Raw genomic sequence first — 18,285 nt, forward strand, 5'->3', positions numbered from 1 at the left:
GCAAATTTGAATAGCGTATAATTGAACTAAGGTTCTATATAAGTTGCAGTACACGTAGTTGGATTGATTATTTTGTTTAGGCATTATTGGCCTGGACTCACAATGTCTCTAGTCAGAGAGCGCACCTTAATCCTACGTGTAAACTTATATGAAAATAAACGCGCAAAGTTACGAGTTGTATTATAATTCTTATCAGGATTATCAACGGCATTCTGTTAAACAAAAAGACGAGTACGATTGACAACTCATAGCTTGATGTTACAAAAATTTCCAACATTTTATGATGTTTTTTCAGTTGTTGCTGTTGTTGTTGTTAGCGTTGTTTACATTTGTGAGCACTTCTTTTGATACACTTTGTTTTGGCCGAACACTTGGCTCCAGTTACTTGGCTAAATCAAATCTTATTTATCTCTTTTATATTAAATATTTAACACAGGACACTCAGAGAGATATTTATTCGGTCACATAGATTGGCATTTATTATTATTATTTTGTATTCTGGCTTGCTGTTGCTTGTTGTTGTCATTATTATTGTTGCTGCTGATGTTGATTGGTTGTTTGTTTTGTTTGTTGTTGTTGTTGTTGTTGCTGTTATTGGTTGTTTGAAACTTACAGAGCTTGTACAGGGCGTTTCACTTATTTATCATACCGACAAGTCTAGCACGCCGTTGTGGTGGCCACGCGCGGCTACTTCTGCACCACGTACGCGTTTTCTGTAGACTGATTTCGGGTCTTTCAGTTTGGTCGGTTTTTCCGTTTGCCAGCCTGTCGTCGCCAAGCGCTTTCCCCCTTTTGCCCCGCCAGGATGCACAAACTCCCACACACACAGACACACACACAGGAGAGAGCAGAGAGCGCAGCCAGTGCACAAGAGAGCCTTTGGAAAACCCACCACCACCAATACCACTGACAGCGGCAGCACCACTACCACCACCATCATCATCACCTACTACTTGAACGGATATCGGCGCTCTGTTGCTATTTTGTTTACTTTCGCTGCGTGGGCGTTTGGAATTGTAGGCGTGTGCTACTCCAGAAACCACAACTTGATATTTGCTGTATTTAAAAATTAATTTCATTAATTTTATTGCCTACTTTTAGGCGTGCAATTTTTCTTGTCTCATTAATTGCTGCATTTTTTAAGCCTACCTGGCAGCACATGTAATTTACAATAATATCTGTATGTAGGTATACAGCGCGCCCACTTGATGGATTCGCCAACACACAGACACACACATAAATACACTCACACACTCACGAAACACCCTCAGGGAGCAGGACATGCGCTGTTGATAACTGAGCGCCGCTCTGAGTAACAATTCTCCCCTGAATCACTCCACAGTTTTTTAATATAGTTTATCAACATGTCGTAGTCTCTGATAAAACAATCATCGTTTATGGTGCAACACGCTCGAAGCAACTGCCACTCACACACACGCCAAACTAACACACACACTTACAGTAGAGCCTCTGTCTCAATTGAGATATCGCCCCTCGCATCCACCCGCCGTTTAGTAGCTGCCAAGGGTGGCAATTGACTAAAGTTCTTAGACAAAAGTCAAACTGGGTTAAATTCAAATGCAAAAGCCCAAACCATTAAATTTTAGTAATGATTTTTGAACAACTTCCAAATTTACCTCCAATATCAAGTCGAATGCGTAACGTAGCGTGCGGCTTGTTAACGACAACTCCCTATCCGAATCCCCCCTAAACTATATGCCGGAAATGACATGGCACAGCTTTCGCATTTCTTTTAAATTACAAACAAAACTAAAAACGCGAAAAACAAAATATAAATAAAGGAAAAAAAAGTAAATACGCGACTAACAGTTGACCTTTAGAGCGTGAATAAATATAACATAAAAATAATACAAATAATTTATCTTAATTAAATTGATCTGAATTTTGTTGCAATTTTCAAATCATAATTTTGAATTGTAGATCGATTGAAAACTTTCCATTAAGAAAATGCAAAGATTGGTAACTTCTTTCTTCTGCATAGTGACATACTTTAATAAACCTTTTTACAGGGTATACAGAAATAATGAAAAAGTACAAGAAAATCAAATATGCGCTTAACACGAAATATTCAAATTTTCTGTGCTTTGCTTGGGACCTATTTTATTTGAGTTTTTATATGCTATATAATTTCAACGTCTAGGCAATATACCGAGCGACTTTTCAATAACAGTCTCTGTCGTCGGAGTCGTTTATTTGTCGCCCTTGCTGCTGTTGGAACTTTTGCGCTGTCGGTGCTGTAAAAGTTCTTGGTATTGCTCCATGGAGCCATCCTCGTGCTTGGAATTAAATGTCTGCTGCTGCTGCTGCTGCGTAGCCTTTTCATCGACGTCCGCTCTTCCCTTGCTGTGCTTCTTTTGGGCACGTTTCGACTCCTTGATTTTATCACGCACACGTTTTCCCAGTCGCGACGCGGCGAGCACCTGATTGACCTTGGAGCTCTTCAAGTAGCGTGTTCGCCACGACTGCAGAGAATTAAATCGCTTGAAATTTAAACATTTAACTTGATTATTATTTCAATTTACCTCAGAGCTGGTTGTCTCCAGCTTCTCGTGCTCGTCCTCGCTGGTGTTTAGCGATATAACATCGTTGTCCTCCTCATCTGGCTCAGCCAGTTTTTCGCTCTTCACTTTAACAACTGGCTCTTCTGCCACTTTGGATAACTCTTCTATCATTTCATGCTCCAGATCACCGCCTATTGAAATGACATCATCGTTTTGATCCTCGTCGTCCACAACGGGAATATTTAGCTGCGCTTGCTCCGGTTCAGCAACTGTCTCAATGCTTTCCATGTTGCTAGAGGGCTCCTCAGACTCTTTGACGGTTTCTTCAGTCTGCACGATTTCAGATGGATTCTGAGTCTCAACAGTTGCTGAGTCCGTTTCAGTTTCTGGCGGCTTCTGTTGCTCATTCGTTTGAACTTGATTCTGAGATTCAGCTTTAGTTTCACTTTCTTCTCTAACCTCCCCCTCTTCGGGTTCGCTTTCCTCAGCTGGTTCTGGTGCTGGTTCTGGTGCTGGTGGTGCAGTTGATTGTGATTCCACTACAACTGACTCCTTTGGCTTCACGGGCGCCTCATCGTCTGTGCTGTCACTTATTAACAGTGTTTCCGGTTCTGCTTGAATAGGTATCACATCCGGTGACGCTGAACGAGATTTCTGAGGCTCCTGATTGATCTCTGGCTTTGATTTAGCTGGAATTGCTACAATTGCTGGCTCCTTTTCCGGTGACTTGGTTGGATTACGATAGTTGCGCTTCAGCTTTATCTTCTTTTTAGGAGCTGGAGCTTCATTTGCATGGTGCCCATTAGTCTGCTGATGCAACTGCTCTTTAGGGGCAATATCATTCCTTGTTTGTTCGCTGGACTTTCGCTTGCTTGCCTGGCTGGATGTTTTTTGACTGTGCTTATCCTTGGTCTTTTCCTTTTCCTGTTGCTTATTTTCTGCCGGCTCATCGTCATCTGATTTCACCTCAATCTTCGTTATGGGCTCCATGGCCAGCTGGGAGCGAATAGCACGAGCTCGAGCCTGCAGTTCAAGCAGCTCCAGAACACTGATCTGTCCATCCGCTGGATTCATATACAGAGAGAGAGAGAGAAATATTAAAGTTTATTAAATAAAATATTTAGTTATTATAGTAGGCAGTTGCTATTAATCTTGCTTAGTATTTATATTAACTTACGTTCCTTATTTTCACTGGTTTTATCGGCTCTTTTAGCGTTTGATTTCCGCAATTTCTTAGCTGTAAATAAATTTTCAAATCAAAACAAAAACATCCAGTTAAAATTAAATTAATTGCACGCCATGGCTACGTCGAGAGGTGCGGATAATGTGAGCCTGACAAACACAGAACAGGAGGAGCAGCAGCCTGAGACGGATCATGATCCCGAGAAGTTCACCGTACGATTGAATGGACAAAAGGATTTGGAGCAGCGACTGAGGGAGTTTAAAGCTGCCTGCGATGCGCATGAGAAGCATGCGAGAAAACGACGCCGTCGTCGCTACTATCACATGGGCCTAATGGCCAAAGTTGTGATGGAGACGACGCACGACGAGCTCCGTCGCATGCTGGAGCACGGAACCTTCACATTTCACGTCGACATGGTGGCCTTCAAGCCCGATGAATTGGCCACCATAATGGAAACTCTAAACATTGCCATTTCCGCACATGCAGATGAAAGGGAACTCCGCACTGCAACAGGATTAGCCGTGGAAATCAACGGCGACTGTTGCCGTATCGGACGACTGAGAAACAACTGTACGACAATGTTGGCACGAGGCGCAGTCGTTACGTTGACCACGAATCCGGCTTATCGCTATGCCGGCTTCAGGGAAATTGTCTATGTCATCAATCTGCACGCCTATCTCAGTGCCATTCGATTGAATGATGTGCTACTCATTGGACCGGAGATACGTTGTCGTGTGGTCAAGACATTGAATGAGGCTTTGGCCGTATTGATTATCGATGCGGGATTGTTAACCTCGTATGACTTCATTGAACTCCCTGGACAGTGTCAGGCATTGGCGCCTGAAGTGTATCCCGAATTGTTTATGAGTGATCTGGAACGTGCCGTTGCCCTTAAAGCCAACTATGTGGTGATGCCAAAGATCCGTTGCAAGGCATTCCTGCGCGCATTGTCTCAGGTAGTTAAAGCCGATTTCAACTTAAAGCTCATTGGTTGCATAGACTTTGAATACGTGCGCAACAATATGCTGGATCTGCTGGGTATTATCAAGCTGTTGGACTACATCTGGATACCGGACATGTTTAATGTGAGCTGTTGCGTCTACAACTACATCATGGAGGATGCATTGCCCATTGCACACTGTCAGAAGAAGCCCGTCATTGGCACTGTGCCGCTGGAGCGTTGCAACGACTTCAAGCGCTTCGAGCTGCACGAGTTCCTCTGGAAGATCGATACCATACACATGCAGAAGAGTCCGTGGTGCAACAAGTATCCCTTGATTGTGAAAAAACTGATGCCCATTCGAGACTATCGCGTTGGCGTGGTACAAAACCAACAGCAGGTGAAGAGTATTCTGACTTCCTACCAGACGATCGTCAACTTTATCATACGAACAATATCAACCATCGAGTGCCAGGCGATATTTGTTTTTACAAAGTGTGAGAACGCAAGTGTCGCCTTGGCTCGCTCCGAGATCTATTGTCCTGTTTATATGATGATGCCACTCAACGAGGATGATGACGAGACGACGGTCAACTGCAAATTCGATTTAGCCCGAACGCTGCACCTGCGACGTAATATGCATCCCATATTATACACTACCGATATCAACGAATGTGGCTATAGTCCAATTGAATTTGGTGTGGAATTCATGCGCCGCAAGGGCTGTCTGGAGGTGGGAGACTTCGTGGTCACCCTGGAGGTGGGCAAGGAGGAAGAGGACAACGTTGTGCTTGGCGTTGGCGAAGATGTCTGCATTCTGCGGGCTTTCTACGTGGCGCCCGTCTTTAACTGTGAGAAATTCAAATATGGTACATGAATCCCCATTTGTAACTGATTCCGTGACGTGCAGTTGTACAGACAATTCTTAGGATGACTCCAAATTAAATGTATGTAATCTATACAGACTTGACTTCATTGTATGATAAACTAACAAGTGCTTTACAACTGGGATGGCTTAATGAAAAGTAGAAAGAGGAATCTGTGATCACAGTAGTCTCTGGGAATGACTTCTTTAGATATACCCACTTACCGCGACGTGATTCACTGCCACCAATGTCGCTGTCCGATGAAATCTCCTCCAGTGAGATGTGTTCTACAATGGCATACATGTAAATAATTGGGTTTATTACCGGGCTAGCCACTTACCCTCTTTGTGCTCCACATCCGAGTCGTCCGAGCTCTCAGTGTCTGTGGGGCAGCGAGTGTCTGCTATAATGGATTTAAGACGTTTGGTTGAGATGCAGAGTAGCTCATTTAAGCAGAGCTCCTCGATTTCATCTAAACCAGTCTTCTGCAAGTTAAAAGTTGGCATTAATGAAACTATGTTTATTATAATCATTTTTACCTTTAGAAACTCTGGCGCCAGATTCATAATCGTCTTTGGCTTCAGGGTGCCAAAGATTTGTTTTACCAACTCGAGACGGTCGTCAATGTAATGAGAAATGGGATGCAGTGTGCGATCTTCCTCAGATTTCTCCTTCTTGATGTTAATTGGTTTGGGTATTTGATCATCTTTACTCCTTTTCTTTGAGCTGCTCATTTTGCAGAGTTTCTTTTTAGCCTTCACTTAAAACAATTCTAGATTTTCAGTTGTGGTTTGTGCGAAACTCCGAAAAGCAAAAGCAGCTGTTCTGCCAGAGTTGCCATTGTGTTCGGTAAAATTAGTGTGATTGTTTAACTATTTCGGCAACAGCTGTGTCCATTTCTCTGACAATTTAGTTTTTACGTTCATTTAATTTAAATTGAGTTGTGTGCACGTTTTAGTTAATTAAACACAGTAAGTAGATCATTACCTAAAGGTTGGCTATCAACTAATACCGGCAGCAACAAACCTTTGAGATTTGTTGTCATACGCGCTTTGCAATTGGATAATCATAGCTTATTAACTTCATTTACAACGATTAATGAGAGTCTAATTATAAGACCTGTAATTATCATGTGCTTATGATGTGTTCATTTTATTAAAATAATTATTTAATAGAATATTGCGCAGTGCTGCCATCTTTTTAGAGGAAAAAGAGCTAAGTGGGCAACAGTAGTTTTTGTTGCTATGTTTTGGTATTTTATATTTTAACGCGCGCAATTTAATTTTAGGTATTGCAAATTTAGAAATGCAATAACTATGCAATAAATTAATAATTTGAATATTTATAAATCAAACAAAATATTAAAAAAAAAATTCTAGCCTCAAACATAAGAAATTGTCTTAAAAAGCTATCAAATTTATAGGTTACCATTTTGGTATTGTACCCAATGTGCAACATTTGGGCCAAAACAGTGTTTCCACACCAGTGGCAGCACTGAAACTACATTTGGAAATCAGCTGTGCATTTTATTCATCTTGTGCTAAGCGAGAGAACGGGACGCGCGATTGTGTCGGTAAAAATAGTTTTTCGTTAAACCAATGAAAGACACCGCAAAAACAACAATACCGATAGAAAACTGCATTAATATGTGTGCTTTGCAAATGTTTTAGAAAAATAACCAATCTCAAATATGATATGAAGCGTGTAAAGTGATAAGTTGAACGTGCAAACACTCAAAACCACATGCATAATTTGAAGCTGTAACAAACGGCGAAAAAACAAAAGTAAAACAGAGTACAAAGCAATTAAAATGAGCAATTCGCGTGGTGGCAGCACTGCGCTGGACTTGGCGCCGCTGCTTGATGGGAACGGCAGTGATAACAGCGACAACGAGGGAAAATCAAATGGAGCTCTGATAAATAGCAGTTCCAAGGAAGTGCGTGCCACTCACCGGGATAGAGAGCGGGAGCGGGATCGGGAGAGAGAGAGAGAGGAAGCCGATTCAGCTATATTTGTGAAGAAGGTTGGCAGCGCGGTATTCTACGGAATCTCATCGTTTATGATTACAGTGGTCAATAAAACGGTTCTCACCTCCTACGCCTTCCCATCGTTCCTGTTCCTCAGCCTTGGTCAGCTCACGGCCAGCATTGTGGTGCTCGGCCTGGGCAAACGTACCAAACTGGTCAACTTTCCGCCTCTGCAACGGAATACGTTCGCCAAGATCTTTCCACTGCCCCTCATCTTTGGCTTCAACATGATCTTTGGCCTGGGCGGCACCAAAGCCCTCAGTCTGCCAATGTTTGCGGCGCTGCGACGCTTCTCGATACTGATGACCATGTTGCTTGAACTGAAAATACTCGGAGTTCGTCCCACGACGGCTGTGCAGGTCAGCGTATATGCGATGATTGGCGGAGCTTTGATAGCTGCCTCTGATGATCTGTCCTTCAATATGCAGGGATACACGTATGTGATGATCACCAATGCACTGACAGCCTCGAATGGCGTCTATGTGAAGAAGAAACTGGACACATCTGAGATTGGAAAGTACGGATTGATGTTCTACAATTCACTGTTTATGTTTGTGCCTGCCCTGCTTCTCAACTATTTCACTGGCGATCTGCAGAAGGCGCTTGAATTTTCCAGCTGGAATGATCCGGCATTTGTGGTCCAGTTCCTGCTCAGCTGTGTCATGGGCTTCATACTCTCCTACAGCACAATACTCTGCACTCAGTTCAACTCGGCGTTGACCACAACAATCGTCGGTTGTCTCAAGAACATTTGCGTGACGTATCTGGGAATGTTCATTGGCGGAGACTACGTATTCTCCTGGCTCAATTGCATCGGCATCAACATCAGCGTGCTGGCCAGTCTGCTCTACACCTACGTCACATTCCGGCGGAAGCAGGCGCCCGACAAGCAAGCCCATCTGCCCAGTTCCCGCGGAGAGAACGTCTAGTCTCAATAGAGAAAGAGAGAGTCGAGAGAGAGACGAGCCAATGTCGCTTGCACTTCTGCCAAAGCCATAAATGTTTTATGTATCGTTAGGAGATGAGAATTGAGCAGAGATCCGCCTTAATAGCAAGCTCAATCTTAAACTATAACTATAACTGTACATATGTAGTTATGTATTTAAATATTTTATTACTATATATAGCTCCTATGTAATCTAAATGTCTTTGTAAACTTATATGCAATTGCTGAGCTACAAACATACACGTAATTAATTATATGAAAATGTCTTAAGTTAAAGAAATACAGACGTACACACCCTCTACATAACAATAGATAATTGAGAATAGAATAAAAATATATATATATAATATATAATGCAACACATATGTATTTGTACAATTTGTTTAATAACTTTTGACGAGACACAGTCAAACTTGATGATAAGATTGCCTTGCGACAGATAAGATATAAGTTATGAGACCTATGTAAGTGCATAAGCTCGTAACACACTTCTTGTAAATATTTGTACTTTTAATTGTTAATTATGTTACAAATGTTCAATGATTAGCTTACTCTGTTTACCCAATCATATTACGGTAGTTTCAATTAATTTCCAACCAAATAAATTATTATTTAACACAATTTTCAATTATTGTTACAAGTTTTATCAGATACAACGGAAGTGTATTTCCTTATAGATAGAACTTATCTTTAGACAACTTGCACATGGTTTCTGCTTCAGCTATTACGCGCTTATCTCAGTGTACCGCAATGCTTATCTCGTTTATATATAAATAAACTATGTGTATATATATAATTAATTATTTAACTTCCCATCTTTTCTAATGAATGCCTTATATATGTGAAATCATTCACGTGTCAACTGGTAAATTACTCATTAATAAGCAACAAAAATAATAAAAATGAAATAATAGATTAGGAATTGAAGATATAAGACTTGCCGGTTGGTCTCATTGGGTTCAGACTTCATGTTTGAAGGTTCAATTGTGTTTAAAAAAACAAAGAGTGGAAGCCAAAACCGGTTATCGAGTTTCTGTCGGTCTTTAAAATTAACCGTTGTGGGGCGGTAATGTTTACTTCTGATTTTTCGTGTCGACAAATTGTTTACTTGAAGCGACGGCTATTATTGAAGCCACGTACAAGCGGCGCTTAAACTATGGACAAGTATTCAGGGTCACATTTATGAGCCGAGTCATACATACAAAATCTCTGCTGCCGTGCCGCTAATGATGAGGTCAACGAGGTGTACATCGACTGGAGGCGCCTATTGAACACGTCATTCACTTATATTTACAGAGATTATGCGGCGTTACTGGCAAAGCTCATTGCCACTGCTCCAGCGCTGCTGGCCGAGCTCTGTGCCGCCGGCTGCCTTGGCCAACAGACGCACAGTGGTCACAGATGCGCCACCCGAGGAGTTGGATGCCTTCGAGCGGGAGTATATGAAGCAGCGCATACATACATCACCATTTCAAAAGCTGCTACTCGGCGCGGGCTCATCCATAGCAGCTCTACTGGATCCGCGAAGGTAAGCAGGCAATTCCAGCGTACTTTAGATACTCGGTGCATTGTTTTGTGTTGGCCCAAAAAAAATTAAAAAATGGTAACCCAAATTTGTAATCTACAGTCAATTCCAAGATTTTTCCACCAAGAAACCAGAGTTCTAAAGTCTATTCCTACAAGTTCTTATTATGCTATTATTAGAATATCTTAAGTGTTTTTATCTTGTTCCTGAGATAGGGTGCAAAACCCTTGTCAGAAACAGGACTTTCACAATTATATAGAATGATCATAGAATCAAAGGACTAATTGTCCTTAAAACATAATTTTAATCTAAAATGTGAAGAATAGAATACCATTATTTTTCGAGAAAAAAATCGACTCACCCTAATATGGGCATTTATAGGCACGACATGATTGCCTGTCTGGGTGAAACCACGGGAGAGAGTGCGCTTTGGAACATTTTGGACAGCATGCAGAGCAGCGAGGAGGGTCGTCGCATTCTTGCCGAGAAGCCGCGCATCAACACCCAGACCATTGATTTCAATCGTTTGGAGGCGTTGCCGCCCGACACATTTGGTGCCACTTATGCCAAGTTTCTTAAAGATAACGTAAGTGCTTATGCCAACCTTTTTCAGGTAGCGACTGCTAAATTCTCTGTAATTCTGCTCGCAGCAAGTGACCCCTGATTCACGCATGGAAGTTCGCTTCCTGGATGACCCAAAGTTGGCCTATTTGATGACTCGTTATCGCGAATGTCATGATCTCGTACACACAGCACTAAACATGCCAACTAATATGCTGGGCGAAGTGGCGGTTAAATGGGTGGAGGCCCTAAATACTGGGCTGCCCATGTGCTATGGAGGTGCCGTGTTTGGAGCCGTTCGTCTGCGTCCCAGGTAACTAGACATTTTATGATTCATTAAGAGTTTTGGGTTAATTTGTTGTGTGCCACTTTTGTGTTTTTAGGCAACGTCGAGAGTACTTGAAGCGCTATTTGCCGTGGGCCATTGAAAATGGCAAACAAATGAAGCCATTGATGCCCGTCTACTGGGAGCAGCGTTGGGAGCAAAATGTGAATGACTTACGCGCAGAATTGGGCATTAAGATGTTGCAATAAACATATTTTGATTTTAAATTCGATTCGTTTTTATTTAAAACGGCGGGCATATCGAAAGCAATCGATCAGTTGCTATCAAAATAAAAATGATCGGTGGAAGTGATCTGGCAGCGCTGTTCGTTGTATTTGCTTTTGCCTTTTTTTATTAAATTAGAACAAGTTGCCAGATCGGAAAATTTTGTAGGGTGGCAGCCCCAATTAGAACAAGTTGCTGATCAAAAATTGTTGTTGTCGTGTCTGTGTCTGCAAACGCTTAATGGATAATTATTTATTAAAAAATCATTATGGCTGAGAAATTTAATGGATTTAGCCACGATGAGATACTCAAAATAACAGGAGTGAAACAGGGAGGCAGGGGAAATGCGGACACAGGTAAATATCATGGCATCATCAACTATTTTGATTGGTTTGCGTGCGTGTGTGTTTAAACAAAACAAATGCTACACATGCATTAACACAAATATATCTACATATGTGTGTGTAACTTGTAGCTTTAAAAATGATGAAAAACCAGCCGGGCATCAGGCGGATGCCGGATAAGATCTTCCGGCAGGCAGATCAATTGCGAAAGCAGCAGCAACAACAACAACAAGCACAGCAGAAGCCTCAACAAGTGGCAGCAACCAAGGCCAAATCGAGATCAACCACGCCCACAGAACCAGAACCAAAAAAAGCGCCAACTCCCACGCCAAGCGATAATGGGAATAGCGAAGAATCTCTTAACTTGGAAAGCGGCCTATCTGAGTCACTTGTCCAGGCGCTTTACTGTGGGTCCGTTAAGGCGCCAACGTCAAACGGCAAAGCTTCAACTGCCACGTATGCAACTGTAAACGACAGCGGAACGACGGACGACAGTTCAATTCTGAAGATAAGCAGCACAGACGACGATGCTAGCATACTGCCCAGCACCAAAGATTCAACTGGTGATAGACTCAGCACGGATTCACCCTTTAAGGGCATTTCCCTGAAGGACTTTGAGCAGCATCGTAGAATGATTGAGGAACAGAACAAACAAAAGAAACAAATGCTGTACAAAGCCATTGAACAGCATACACAAAAAACAGCTGCTGAATCGCGGAAAATAGAACAGATCCGTCATGAACTCTCAAAGTTGGAGAGCGATCTTGCCGTGGATGTAGCTCTCTTGCGAAAGCAGATTGACACAGCCTGCATACATTTTGCCACTGTGGAGTAAGTATCTTTTTAATAAAACCATGAATGTAAATATAAGAAATATAATAGCACTACATTGATTCATTCAATGTAATCTTTGCATATTCGCTATGGTTTTAAAATGATTGATTTTTATGGATATTCATTAATGATAATGATTATGTTTTGAGTACTTTTATACTAACAATTATTTTGGGGTTCTTTTAATTTAATTTATAATTGCAACAGTAATTTTGAAGAACAAGTGTTAGTTATAAATAAAAAGTAATTTTTATTTTAATAAAATGATTCAAAAATAATCATTGATCACAATCCATTAAAAGCATCATATATTCAATTTTTTGTAATTTTTATAATAGAGCTTAAAATAATTACGTTCCCCATTTTAAAATTTTGTTGATTTACAAATAATTCTAATCTTTTATTTAATTACATTTTCAGAAAGCAGTATATTAAAATTGAGGCTCAGTTTCTAAAGGCAAAAGTCGACTTACACAATGCATCTGAGAAAAAGGAACTACTCACGGAACACCTTTGCACTGTTATAGCCCACAATGAGGATCGTAAGGCTCAAAAACTGACGGAGCTGATGCAAAAAGTGGGCCTGGCGCCAACCGAGGATGATCAACCCGAATCGCCTACTCCAGAAAATTAATCGAATCTAACGAATTTCGTCGCATGTTTGCCCAAAACATAGTTACAATAAGATATTAACCTTGATATTAATTAACATGATCATGTAAACAAGCTAATATTAGGTGTTTTAATTTTAAGCATAAAGTGCAAATTGCAATAATTAAATGTACGTTAATGTTTAAATTCTATTCAGTGTTAATTCTTTTCTTTAAAAGCTTTTTCTTAAATTGCTATGCTAAATAAATGAAACTTTCAAATTTAAATTGCGCGCGCCTGCTGATTGTGATAATTTTTGTTTGTAACAGAGTGGCAACTCTACTCGCTATGATGTAGCCCTGACAGCACAGCTGACGGCTTGCTCAAAAACGTGTGCAGTTTAAAACATAAACAAACGCTTTTGTGAATTCCTTTTAAGTATAACATAAACTTTAAGGATGGCTGGACGAGGAGGGCGTGGTGGGAAAACAGGCTCGCTGACAGCGGAGCAGATGCAGGCGCTCGGCTGTGTGGGCAAAGACATGCCACAGGTTCAATCGGCGCCACCTCCAACTTTTCCGCCGGTGCTCAACAAACCAATCACACTGGAGGTTAGTATAAATATCCAGTGAATTAGACACTGTACTTATTATTAGTTTGTGTTTAGACTACTGCAACGCAGAACTATCAGCTGCTTTGGAAGGAGGACTTTTTAAACCGTATTAGGGACTCGCCATACTACATCATTTCCGCCAGCCAAGAGAAGAAAAAAACAGATGTCAAAGATTGGCGAGAGGTAAAGATTAACACAATTACAATTAACCATGTCTTACATTAACCATGTTATCACCATGCAGAAGGCTTTGGAGCGACTAAAGAACCGGGCACAGCCGGAGTTCAACTACAAAGCAATGCCTCGAGAGCTAAATTCAACAAGTCGAAAGCGAGCTGGAGGAGAACTCAAACCCAAACAAGTCGCCAAGAAGACTAACATAGAAGATAGATTGAAACAGTTGGAGCAGAAAGAGCTTAAAAGTGGCGCTGATAATGATAACGAGGAGGTCAAGCAGGAATCCGATTCGGAGCACGAAGAGGAGGAAGATCCTGAAGCCGCACTGGACGATGAAATGGACGAGGAGAACGATTATGCCAACGATTACTTCGACAATGGAGAGGCCTATAACGAAGAGGATGACAACATGGACGATGGTCCCGTATACTAAACCAGAAATAAACAAACTGATGAACAGTATTTGGGTTTGTGATTTACTAATTCGCCACTTTAAGCTTATTTAACACATATTTATCTGCAATGTACGTGGTTATGTAGTTATTTAGAACTTAATCCATGTTGCTGGGGGGGCTGTAGTTCAAGTGGATCAAACCAGAGGTTTTCACCTGCAGATAAAAAGAGATTATTAGAAGGATATTCGCTGATTTGGGTGTGGCTCTACTCACAAATCCAATGGTGCCAGCCAGAATCAAGATTCCGGACACCAGGAAGGCGTTGTACTTGGTGTTGTTCTGGCTGTGCTGCTCCTTCCAGTCACCAGCGGGCACTGGCAAATCGTTCATGGTGGAGTGCTGGTGGTGCTCGCCACCGTGGTAGGCAGCACGCGACATGGCGCCAACTGCAACAGAGTAAAACAATTCATGAATTATTTACTTATAAATTCCAGCTTCCATGATTCAGGAGCAACATTGACCACATTATGTAATTTTTAAGGTTAACAAATAAAGCCGAAAAATAGGTATTAAATACTTGTACCTACCATTTCTCAACAGCAGTCCTTGTTTGACGATGTGTTTGACCAACATGTTTGCTAAAAAGTTGCGGAAAATGTACAAATTTGTATTTATTATGTCGATATTTCTTCGCGTTAATTTTTTACCCACCAGTGTTACTTATGTATCGACCAATGTGTCCAACCTTAAGAAGAGTTGCAAAAATACTGCTGTCAATATCGATAAATTGACTGGGCCTGCCAAACCATTTTTTGTTACAAAACAACAAGTTAAGACAAGTTGGCAGCACGGGTAGTGGCTCACCGAACAGCTGTTTTTGGCGGAGGCGTTCTTCAATTTGGAAACAATTAAAATACATTTCGAATTGCCCAAATACCACTGCCAACATTCCTTAGCCATGCTGACTATTGGCACCTTGGCCAACATCAAGCACATACTGCAAAAGGAGCTCTTCAATGGCTCTGGCAGCGGCGAACGTTTGCTCTCTGTGGTGACGGTGACGAAGACTTTCAAAAAGAAAGACAAGCGGGCCTGTTATCTTTGTGTGGTGACGACAGCGCCCCCAGTGCCAGTGGTCACTCTCTACTTGGTTAAGCAGTCCGAGCAGCGGGAGAGCGAGTACAAGCGAAAGCGTAGCTGGCAACTGGACGAGATTAAGTGGGTCGACGGACGCAACGAACAGTTTGAGACGCACGAGTTTGATATCCAATTGGAAAAGGTTTACAAATGGTACGCCCTTAATTTGCATGAGCGACAAAACTTTTTGGCTGTGCTCAACCGGCAGATACAGAAATATGTGCGTGGTCCACGCGCAGAGTTCCGTAATGTGCCCATCGCTTGGCTGTCCGAGAAGTCGCCGGAGAAGATTGCCGCGGGGCGTGCGGGGCAAGGAAATGTTACGCAAAAGCCACCGAATACGGATGATGAGGAGGACGAGGAGGAGGCGCAGGAGTTTACAGCGTTAACAGATAAGGAAGCCAACGAGCTGGGCAAACTTTTCTCGGAGTGTGACTTTGCTATCAAAGATGCGGAGCAGTTTATAGAGCAACTGTCCAGAGAACTGCACGACTTGGATGGCGTAAGCAGCTGCTAAATCAATGTCTTTAATGTATAACCTATCTTATATTCTCACAGGCCAACATGCAAAGTGTCCTGGCATCGGAGCAAAAGGTGCTCAAGATGATGGAGCACATTGATAATGCAATAACCGAGGCAGATAAGTTTGAAACACGCCTGGATACCTACGAGGACATTCTGGGTCATGTGAAGGAGACCATGGAAAAGATTGGCGGCAAGAATGCCATGATTGAAATCGCCAACAACAATAATATTAAATTGATGAAGGAACTCAACAAAGTTATTGTATGTGTGAAGTGTGTATTTATTAAGGAAGAGTATTAACAAGTCGTGCTGCTTCTTTCAGAGCCAACTGGACTTGCCGCACAGCCAGCAGCAGGCACTCGAAGATCCCGATCTGAAGACAGCTGCCGGACGCAAAGCTGCCATTACTGCGGCTCAATGTCTGCAGCAGGCAATGAATAGCGACATTGATCCCTCACTGCTCCGACTGGAAGCTGTGCAGGATCAGCGTAAACGCTTCGAGAAATGGAAACAGAAGTTCTCAGCGACTGTTAGCCGTTTCCTCAACAATCTCTTCATCCATCTGGGCAACGAGATTGGGGACATGCCACTGACCAGCACCGAATTGACGCTGCCTAATCACTCCAATGTCCATCGCGAACTGACGCCCTATACGGAGCTGATGCACTGGTCCAAGGCCATGGATCGCAAGACCTACGATGGCCTGATGCGTGTCTACACGGCATCGCTGAGCAAGATCTATGATCGCGATGTGAGAAACTTCTTTAACCTGGTAGGTGTTCAATGCAACCGTTTCAATGGGATTTACACTCCAGCTATTTCTTTCTTTAGGCCAAAATGCAGGTGTCTGACAAGCTGCGCAGTTCCCGCGAAGACCTGGACATGTCCACATCGTCACGCAAGTCTGCCGTCTCGACTATTCCCTATGGCACACTGGGCATCAATCGGGATCAATGGGGACCCGGCGTGGACAGCGCTGATCGTGTGCGCTTCGATGCGTTGCTGGAGAAAGTGTTGGCCGAGCTGGAACCCATTGCCTTACAGGAGCAGTTATTCTGCATCAACTTCTTTCAAATGGATGTGATAAGTCCAACAACGAAGAACACACAAACCACTCTGGAGATGGAAAAAGATAAGGGCATTGAAATGTCGCAATCGTTTAACGCCTCAACTGTCTCGCCCACCAGCGGAACCTCAGAAGGTTCCGCCGTGCCGCAAAAGAGAATTGATCGACAGATCAATGAGGATGTGCGGAAATTAATGATGGGTCTCTTTGGCTGCCTGGAGCCGGAGCTAGTTAGCTTTATCCAAAGCTTCGAGCGTGTGGATAGCTTGTAGGAAAACTGAAGATCCTCTCTCCACAATATTTTGATCTAATCCTCATCTCTCTTGCAGTTATTCGCTTTATGTGCTAGTGCGTCTAACGCAGCACGTCATGTCCGCCCAGGACACACATTCCTTTCTCAGCATGACCTTTGCCTCGGCCTTGGTGCAGGTCAAGCGTAACTTTGATCGCTTCATGCAACAACAGCTGCAATCGATTAAGGAGGCAAAGCTTCCCAAGCGATCAAAAGCCATTCTGCCTTATGTGGAGAACTTTGAGAATTTCGCCCAGACAGCGGAAGGCATATTCCGTAAATCGGATCGTCGAACGGACATGGAGAAGTGGTATCTGCAGCTGGTCAATGCCATTTTTGAGGGCATCAGTATACACTCGCAGGAGCATCCTAAGACGCCGTCACAGGTGGTTCGCATGGAGAACTATCATCATATGTATGCACTGCTGGCACAGCTCAAGGTGCCCGGCTTGGATGCACTCAAGAAGGAGGCCAAGTCACGTTATAATGATGCCCTCAAGGCATATGTAACGCAGTACTTTGGCAGACCGCTGGAGAAGCTCAATGTAAGTCAATGCTCATAATATATACTACTCAATTACATCTAAAGATTCCTCTCTTAGCTCTTCTTTGAGGGAGTCCAGCAGAAAGTGGCGCAGGGCGTCAAAGAGACCGAGATAAGTTACCAAATGGCCTTCTCCAAGCAGGAGCTGCGCAAGGTAATTAGCCAATATCCGGCGCGTGAGGTGAAGAAGGGTCTGGAGAACCTCTACAAGAAGGTGGACAAGCATCTGTGCGAGGAGGAGAATCTGCTGCAGGTCGTTTGGCATGCCATGCAGGAGGAGTTCATAGCCCAGTACAATTATCTCGAGGAGCGCATACAGAAATGCTATGCAGGCGCCATGATCAATCTGGAATTTAATATACAGGATATACTCAACTTCTTCTCAGACATTGCGCGCTCCCATTGAGTTCTCTCCGAACGGGCAGTTTACTTTTAAGTGCAATAGTATTTAGAGCGATGTTTTTTAAGTCAAAAATATACGCGCACATATTTAAACAGCTGACTGTGGGAGAGCAACAGAGTGTGAGAGCGAGGAGAGAGAGAGAGCGAGTGTGTGCCAGAGAGTCCAATTAGATTAACCATCGCTTGTTCTGACTCTGAGAGCAGCTTTCAGCTGATTGGCGCGTCAGGGCGAAAACGACAGCGTT

The 18,285-nt window shown here is 42.7% G+C and overlaps 8 protein-coding genes across 8 annotated transcripts; 6 read left to right on the forward strand and 2 right to left on the reverse strand.

Annotated features, from left to right (window-relative positions):
* Positions 1-1,985: 1,985 nt before the first annotated feature.
* On the reverse strand, positions 1,986-6,351 carry LOC117789279 (nucleolar protein dao-5). The gene is made up of 6 exons (XM_034628401.1): positions 6,051-6,351; positions 5,852-5,996; positions 5,736-5,798; positions 3,700-3,759; positions 2,544-3,586; positions 1,986-2,483 (listed from the first exon to the last, which is right to left on the reverse strand). The coding sequence occupies exons 1-6, from the start codon at positions 6,243-6,245 to the stop codon at positions 2,211-2,213; spliced, it is 1,779 nt and encodes a 592-aa protein (XP_034484292.1). The 5' UTR covers positions 6,246-6,351; the 3' UTR covers positions 1,986-2,210.
* Positions 3,684-5,610, forward strand: LOC117789280. Its single transcript, XM_034628402.1, has one exon. It carries the CDS (start codon positions 3,822-3,824, stop codon positions 5,520-5,522), a length of 1,701 nt encoding a protein of 566 aa, XP_034484293.1. The 5' UTR covers positions 3,684-3,821; the 3' UTR covers positions 5,523-5,610.
* On the forward strand, positions 6,350-11,122 carry LOC117789282 (ubiquinone biosynthesis protein COQ4 homolog, mitochondrial). Its single transcript, XM_034628404.1, has 5 exons — positions 6,350-6,482; positions 9,781-10,012; positions 10,391-10,595; positions 10,660-10,883; positions 10,954-11,122. Exons 2-5 carry the CDS (start codon positions 9,786-9,788, stop codon positions 11,102-11,104), a joined length of 807 nt encoding a protein of 268 aa, XP_034484295.1. The 5' UTR covers positions 6,350-6,482; positions 9,781-9,785; the 3' UTR covers positions 11,105-11,122.
* On the forward strand, positions 7,011-9,380 carry LOC117789281 (UDP-sugar transporter UST74c). The gene has a single exon (XM_034628403.1). It carries the CDS (start codon positions 7,322-7,324, stop codon positions 8,465-8,467), a length of 1,146 nt encoding a protein of 381 aa, XP_034484294.1. The 5' UTR covers positions 7,011-7,321; the 3' UTR covers positions 8,468-9,380.
* A 226-nt stretch (positions 11,123-11,348) lies between the features above and the next one.
* LOC117787206 (RAB6-interacting golgin) lies at positions 11,349-13,101 on the forward strand. Its single transcript, XM_034625672.1, has 3 exons — positions 11,349-11,476; positions 11,596-12,295; positions 12,719-13,101. Exons 1-3 carry the CDS (start codon positions 11,389-11,391, stop codon positions 12,930-12,932), a joined length of 1,002 nt encoding a protein of 333 aa, XP_034481563.1. The 5' UTR covers positions 11,349-11,388; the 3' UTR covers positions 12,933-13,101.
* Positions 13,102-13,301: 200 nt separating this feature from the next.
* On the forward strand, positions 13,302-14,139 carry LOC117788284 (DNA-directed RNA polymerase III subunit RPC7). Its single transcript, XM_034627002.1, has 3 exons — positions 13,302-13,500; positions 13,557-13,685; positions 13,747-14,139. The coding sequence occupies exons 1-3, from the start codon at positions 13,348-13,350 to the stop codon at positions 14,110-14,112; spliced, it is 648 nt and encodes a 215-aa protein (XP_034482893.1). The 5' UTR covers positions 13,302-13,347; the 3' UTR covers positions 14,113-14,139.
* Positions 14,135-14,850, reverse strand: LOC117788285. The gene is made up of 4 exons (XM_034627003.1): positions 14,786-14,850; positions 14,662-14,712; positions 14,348-14,520; positions 14,135-14,287 (listed from the first exon to the last, which is right to left on the reverse strand). The coding sequence occupies exons 2-4, from the start codon at positions 14,705-14,707 to the stop codon at positions 14,231-14,233; spliced, it is 276 nt and encodes a 91-aa protein (XP_034482894.1). The 5' UTR covers positions 14,708-14,712; positions 14,786-14,850; the 3' UTR covers positions 14,135-14,230.
* Positions 14,851-14,917: 67 nt separating this feature from the next.
* On the forward strand, positions 14,918-18,135 carry LOC117788283 (exocyst complex component 1). The gene is made up of 6 exons (XM_034627001.1): positions 14,918-15,713; positions 15,770-15,997; positions 16,059-16,508; positions 16,568-17,070; positions 17,132-17,639; positions 17,697-18,135. The coding sequence occupies exons 1-6, from the start codon at positions 15,033-15,035 to the stop codon at positions 18,042-18,044; spliced, it is 2,718 nt and encodes a 905-aa protein (XP_034482892.1). The 5' UTR covers positions 14,918-15,032; the 3' UTR covers positions 18,045-18,135.
* Positions 18,136-18,285: the final 150 nt, after the last annotated feature.

The sequence above is a fragment of the Drosophila innubila genome (assembly GCF_004354385.1).
Source record: "Drosophila innubila isolate TH190305 chromosome 3L unlocalized genomic scaffold, UK_Dinn_1.0 0_D_3L, whole genome shotgun sequence".
Classification (NCBI taxonomy): domain Eukaryota; kingdom Metazoa; phylum Arthropoda; class Insecta; order Diptera; family Drosophilidae; genus Drosophila; species Drosophila innubila.

What these genes read in the sequence shown, in the direction of transcription:
- LOC117789280 (XM_034628402.1), top strand. Translation starts at nt 3,822, where the DNA reads ATGGCTACGTCGAGAGGTGCGGATAATGTGAGCCTGACAAACACAGAA.
- LOC117789279 (XM_034628401.1), bottom strand. Translation starts at nt 6,245, where the DNA reads ATGAGCAGCTCAAAGAAAAGGAGTAAAGATGATCAAATACCCAAACCA. An exon ending in GGATGTGGAGCACAAAGAGG is followed by an intron (nt 5,799 to 5,851) that starts GTAAGTGGCTAG and finishes ATGCCATTGTAG; the next exon opens with AACACATCTCACTGGAGGAG. An exon ending in TGGAGACAACCAGCTCTGAG is followed by an intron (nt 2,484 to 2,543) that starts GTAAATTGAAAT and finishes AATTCTCTGCAG; the next exon opens with TCGTGGCGAACACGCTACTT.
- LOC117789281 (XM_034628403.1), top strand. Translation starts at nt 7,322, where the DNA reads ATGAGCAATTCGCGTGGTGGCAGCACTGCGCTGGACTTGGCGCCGCTG.
- LOC117789282 (XM_034628404.1), top strand. Translation starts at nt 9,786, where the DNA reads ATGCGGCGTTACTGGCAAAGCTCATTGCCACTGCTCCAGCGCTGCTGG. An exon ending in GCTCTACTGGATCCGCGAAG is followed by an intron (nt 10,013 to 10,390) that starts GTAAGCAGGCAA and finishes GGGCATTTATAG; the next exon opens with GCACGACATGATTGCCTGTC. An exon ending in GCCGTTCGTCTGCGTCCCAG is followed by an intron (nt 10,884 to 10,953) that starts GTAACTAGACAT and finishes TTGTGTTTTTAG; the next exon opens with GCAACGTCGAGAGTACTTGA.
- LOC117787206 (XM_034625672.1), top strand. Translation starts at nt 11,389, where the DNA reads ATGGCTGAGAAATTTAATGGATTTAGCCACGATGAGATACTCAAAATA. An exon ending in CAGGGGAAATGCGGACACAG is followed by an intron (nt 11,477 to 11,595) that starts GTAAATATCATG and finishes TGTAACTTGTAG; the next exon opens with CTTTAAAAATGATGAAAAAC. An exon ending in ATACATTTTGCCACTGTGGA is followed by an intron (nt 12,296 to 12,718) that starts GTAAGTATCTTT and finishes TTACATTTTCAG; the next exon opens with AAAGCAGTATATTAAAATTG.
- LOC117788284 (XM_034627002.1), top strand. Translation starts at nt 13,348, where the DNA reads ATGGCTGGACGAGGAGGGCGTGGTGGGAAAACAGGCTCGCTGACAGCG. An exon ending in ACAAACCAATCACACTGGAG is followed by an intron (nt 13,501 to 13,556) that starts GTTAGTATAAAT and finishes GTTTGTGTTTAG; the next exon opens with ACTACTGCAACGCAGAACTA. An exon ending in ATGTCAAAGATTGGCGAGAG is followed by an intron (nt 13,686 to 13,746) that starts GTAAAGATTAAC and finishes ATCACCATGCAG; the next exon opens with AAGGCTTTGGAGCGACTAAA.
- LOC117788285 (XM_034627003.1), bottom strand. Translation starts at nt 14,707, where the DNA reads ATGTTGGTCAAACACATCGTCAAACAAGGACTGCTGTTGAGAAATG. An exon ending in AGGACTGCTGTTGAGAAATG is followed by an intron (nt 14,521 to 14,661) that starts GTAGGTACAAGT and finishes ACTCTGTTGCAG; the next exon opens with TTGGCGCCATGTCGCGTGCT. An exon ending in TGGCTGGCACCATTGGATTT is followed by an intron (nt 14,288 to 14,347) that starts GTGAGTAGAGCC and finishes TTTTATCTGCAG; the next exon opens with GTGAAAACCTCTGGTTTGAT.
- LOC117788283 (XM_034627001.1), top strand. Translation starts at nt 15,033, where the DNA reads ATGCTGACTATTGGCACCTTGGCCAACATCAAGCACATACTGCAAAAG. An exon ending in AACTGCACGACTTGGATGGC is followed by an intron (nt 15,714 to 15,769) that starts GTAAGCAGCTGC and finishes ATATTCTCACAG; the next exon opens with GCCAACATGCAAAGTGTCCT. An exon ending in TGAGAAACTTCTTTAACCTG is followed by an intron (nt 16,509 to 16,567) that starts GTAGGTGTTCAA and finishes TTCTTTCTTTAG; the next exon opens with GCCAAAATGCAGGTGTCTGA.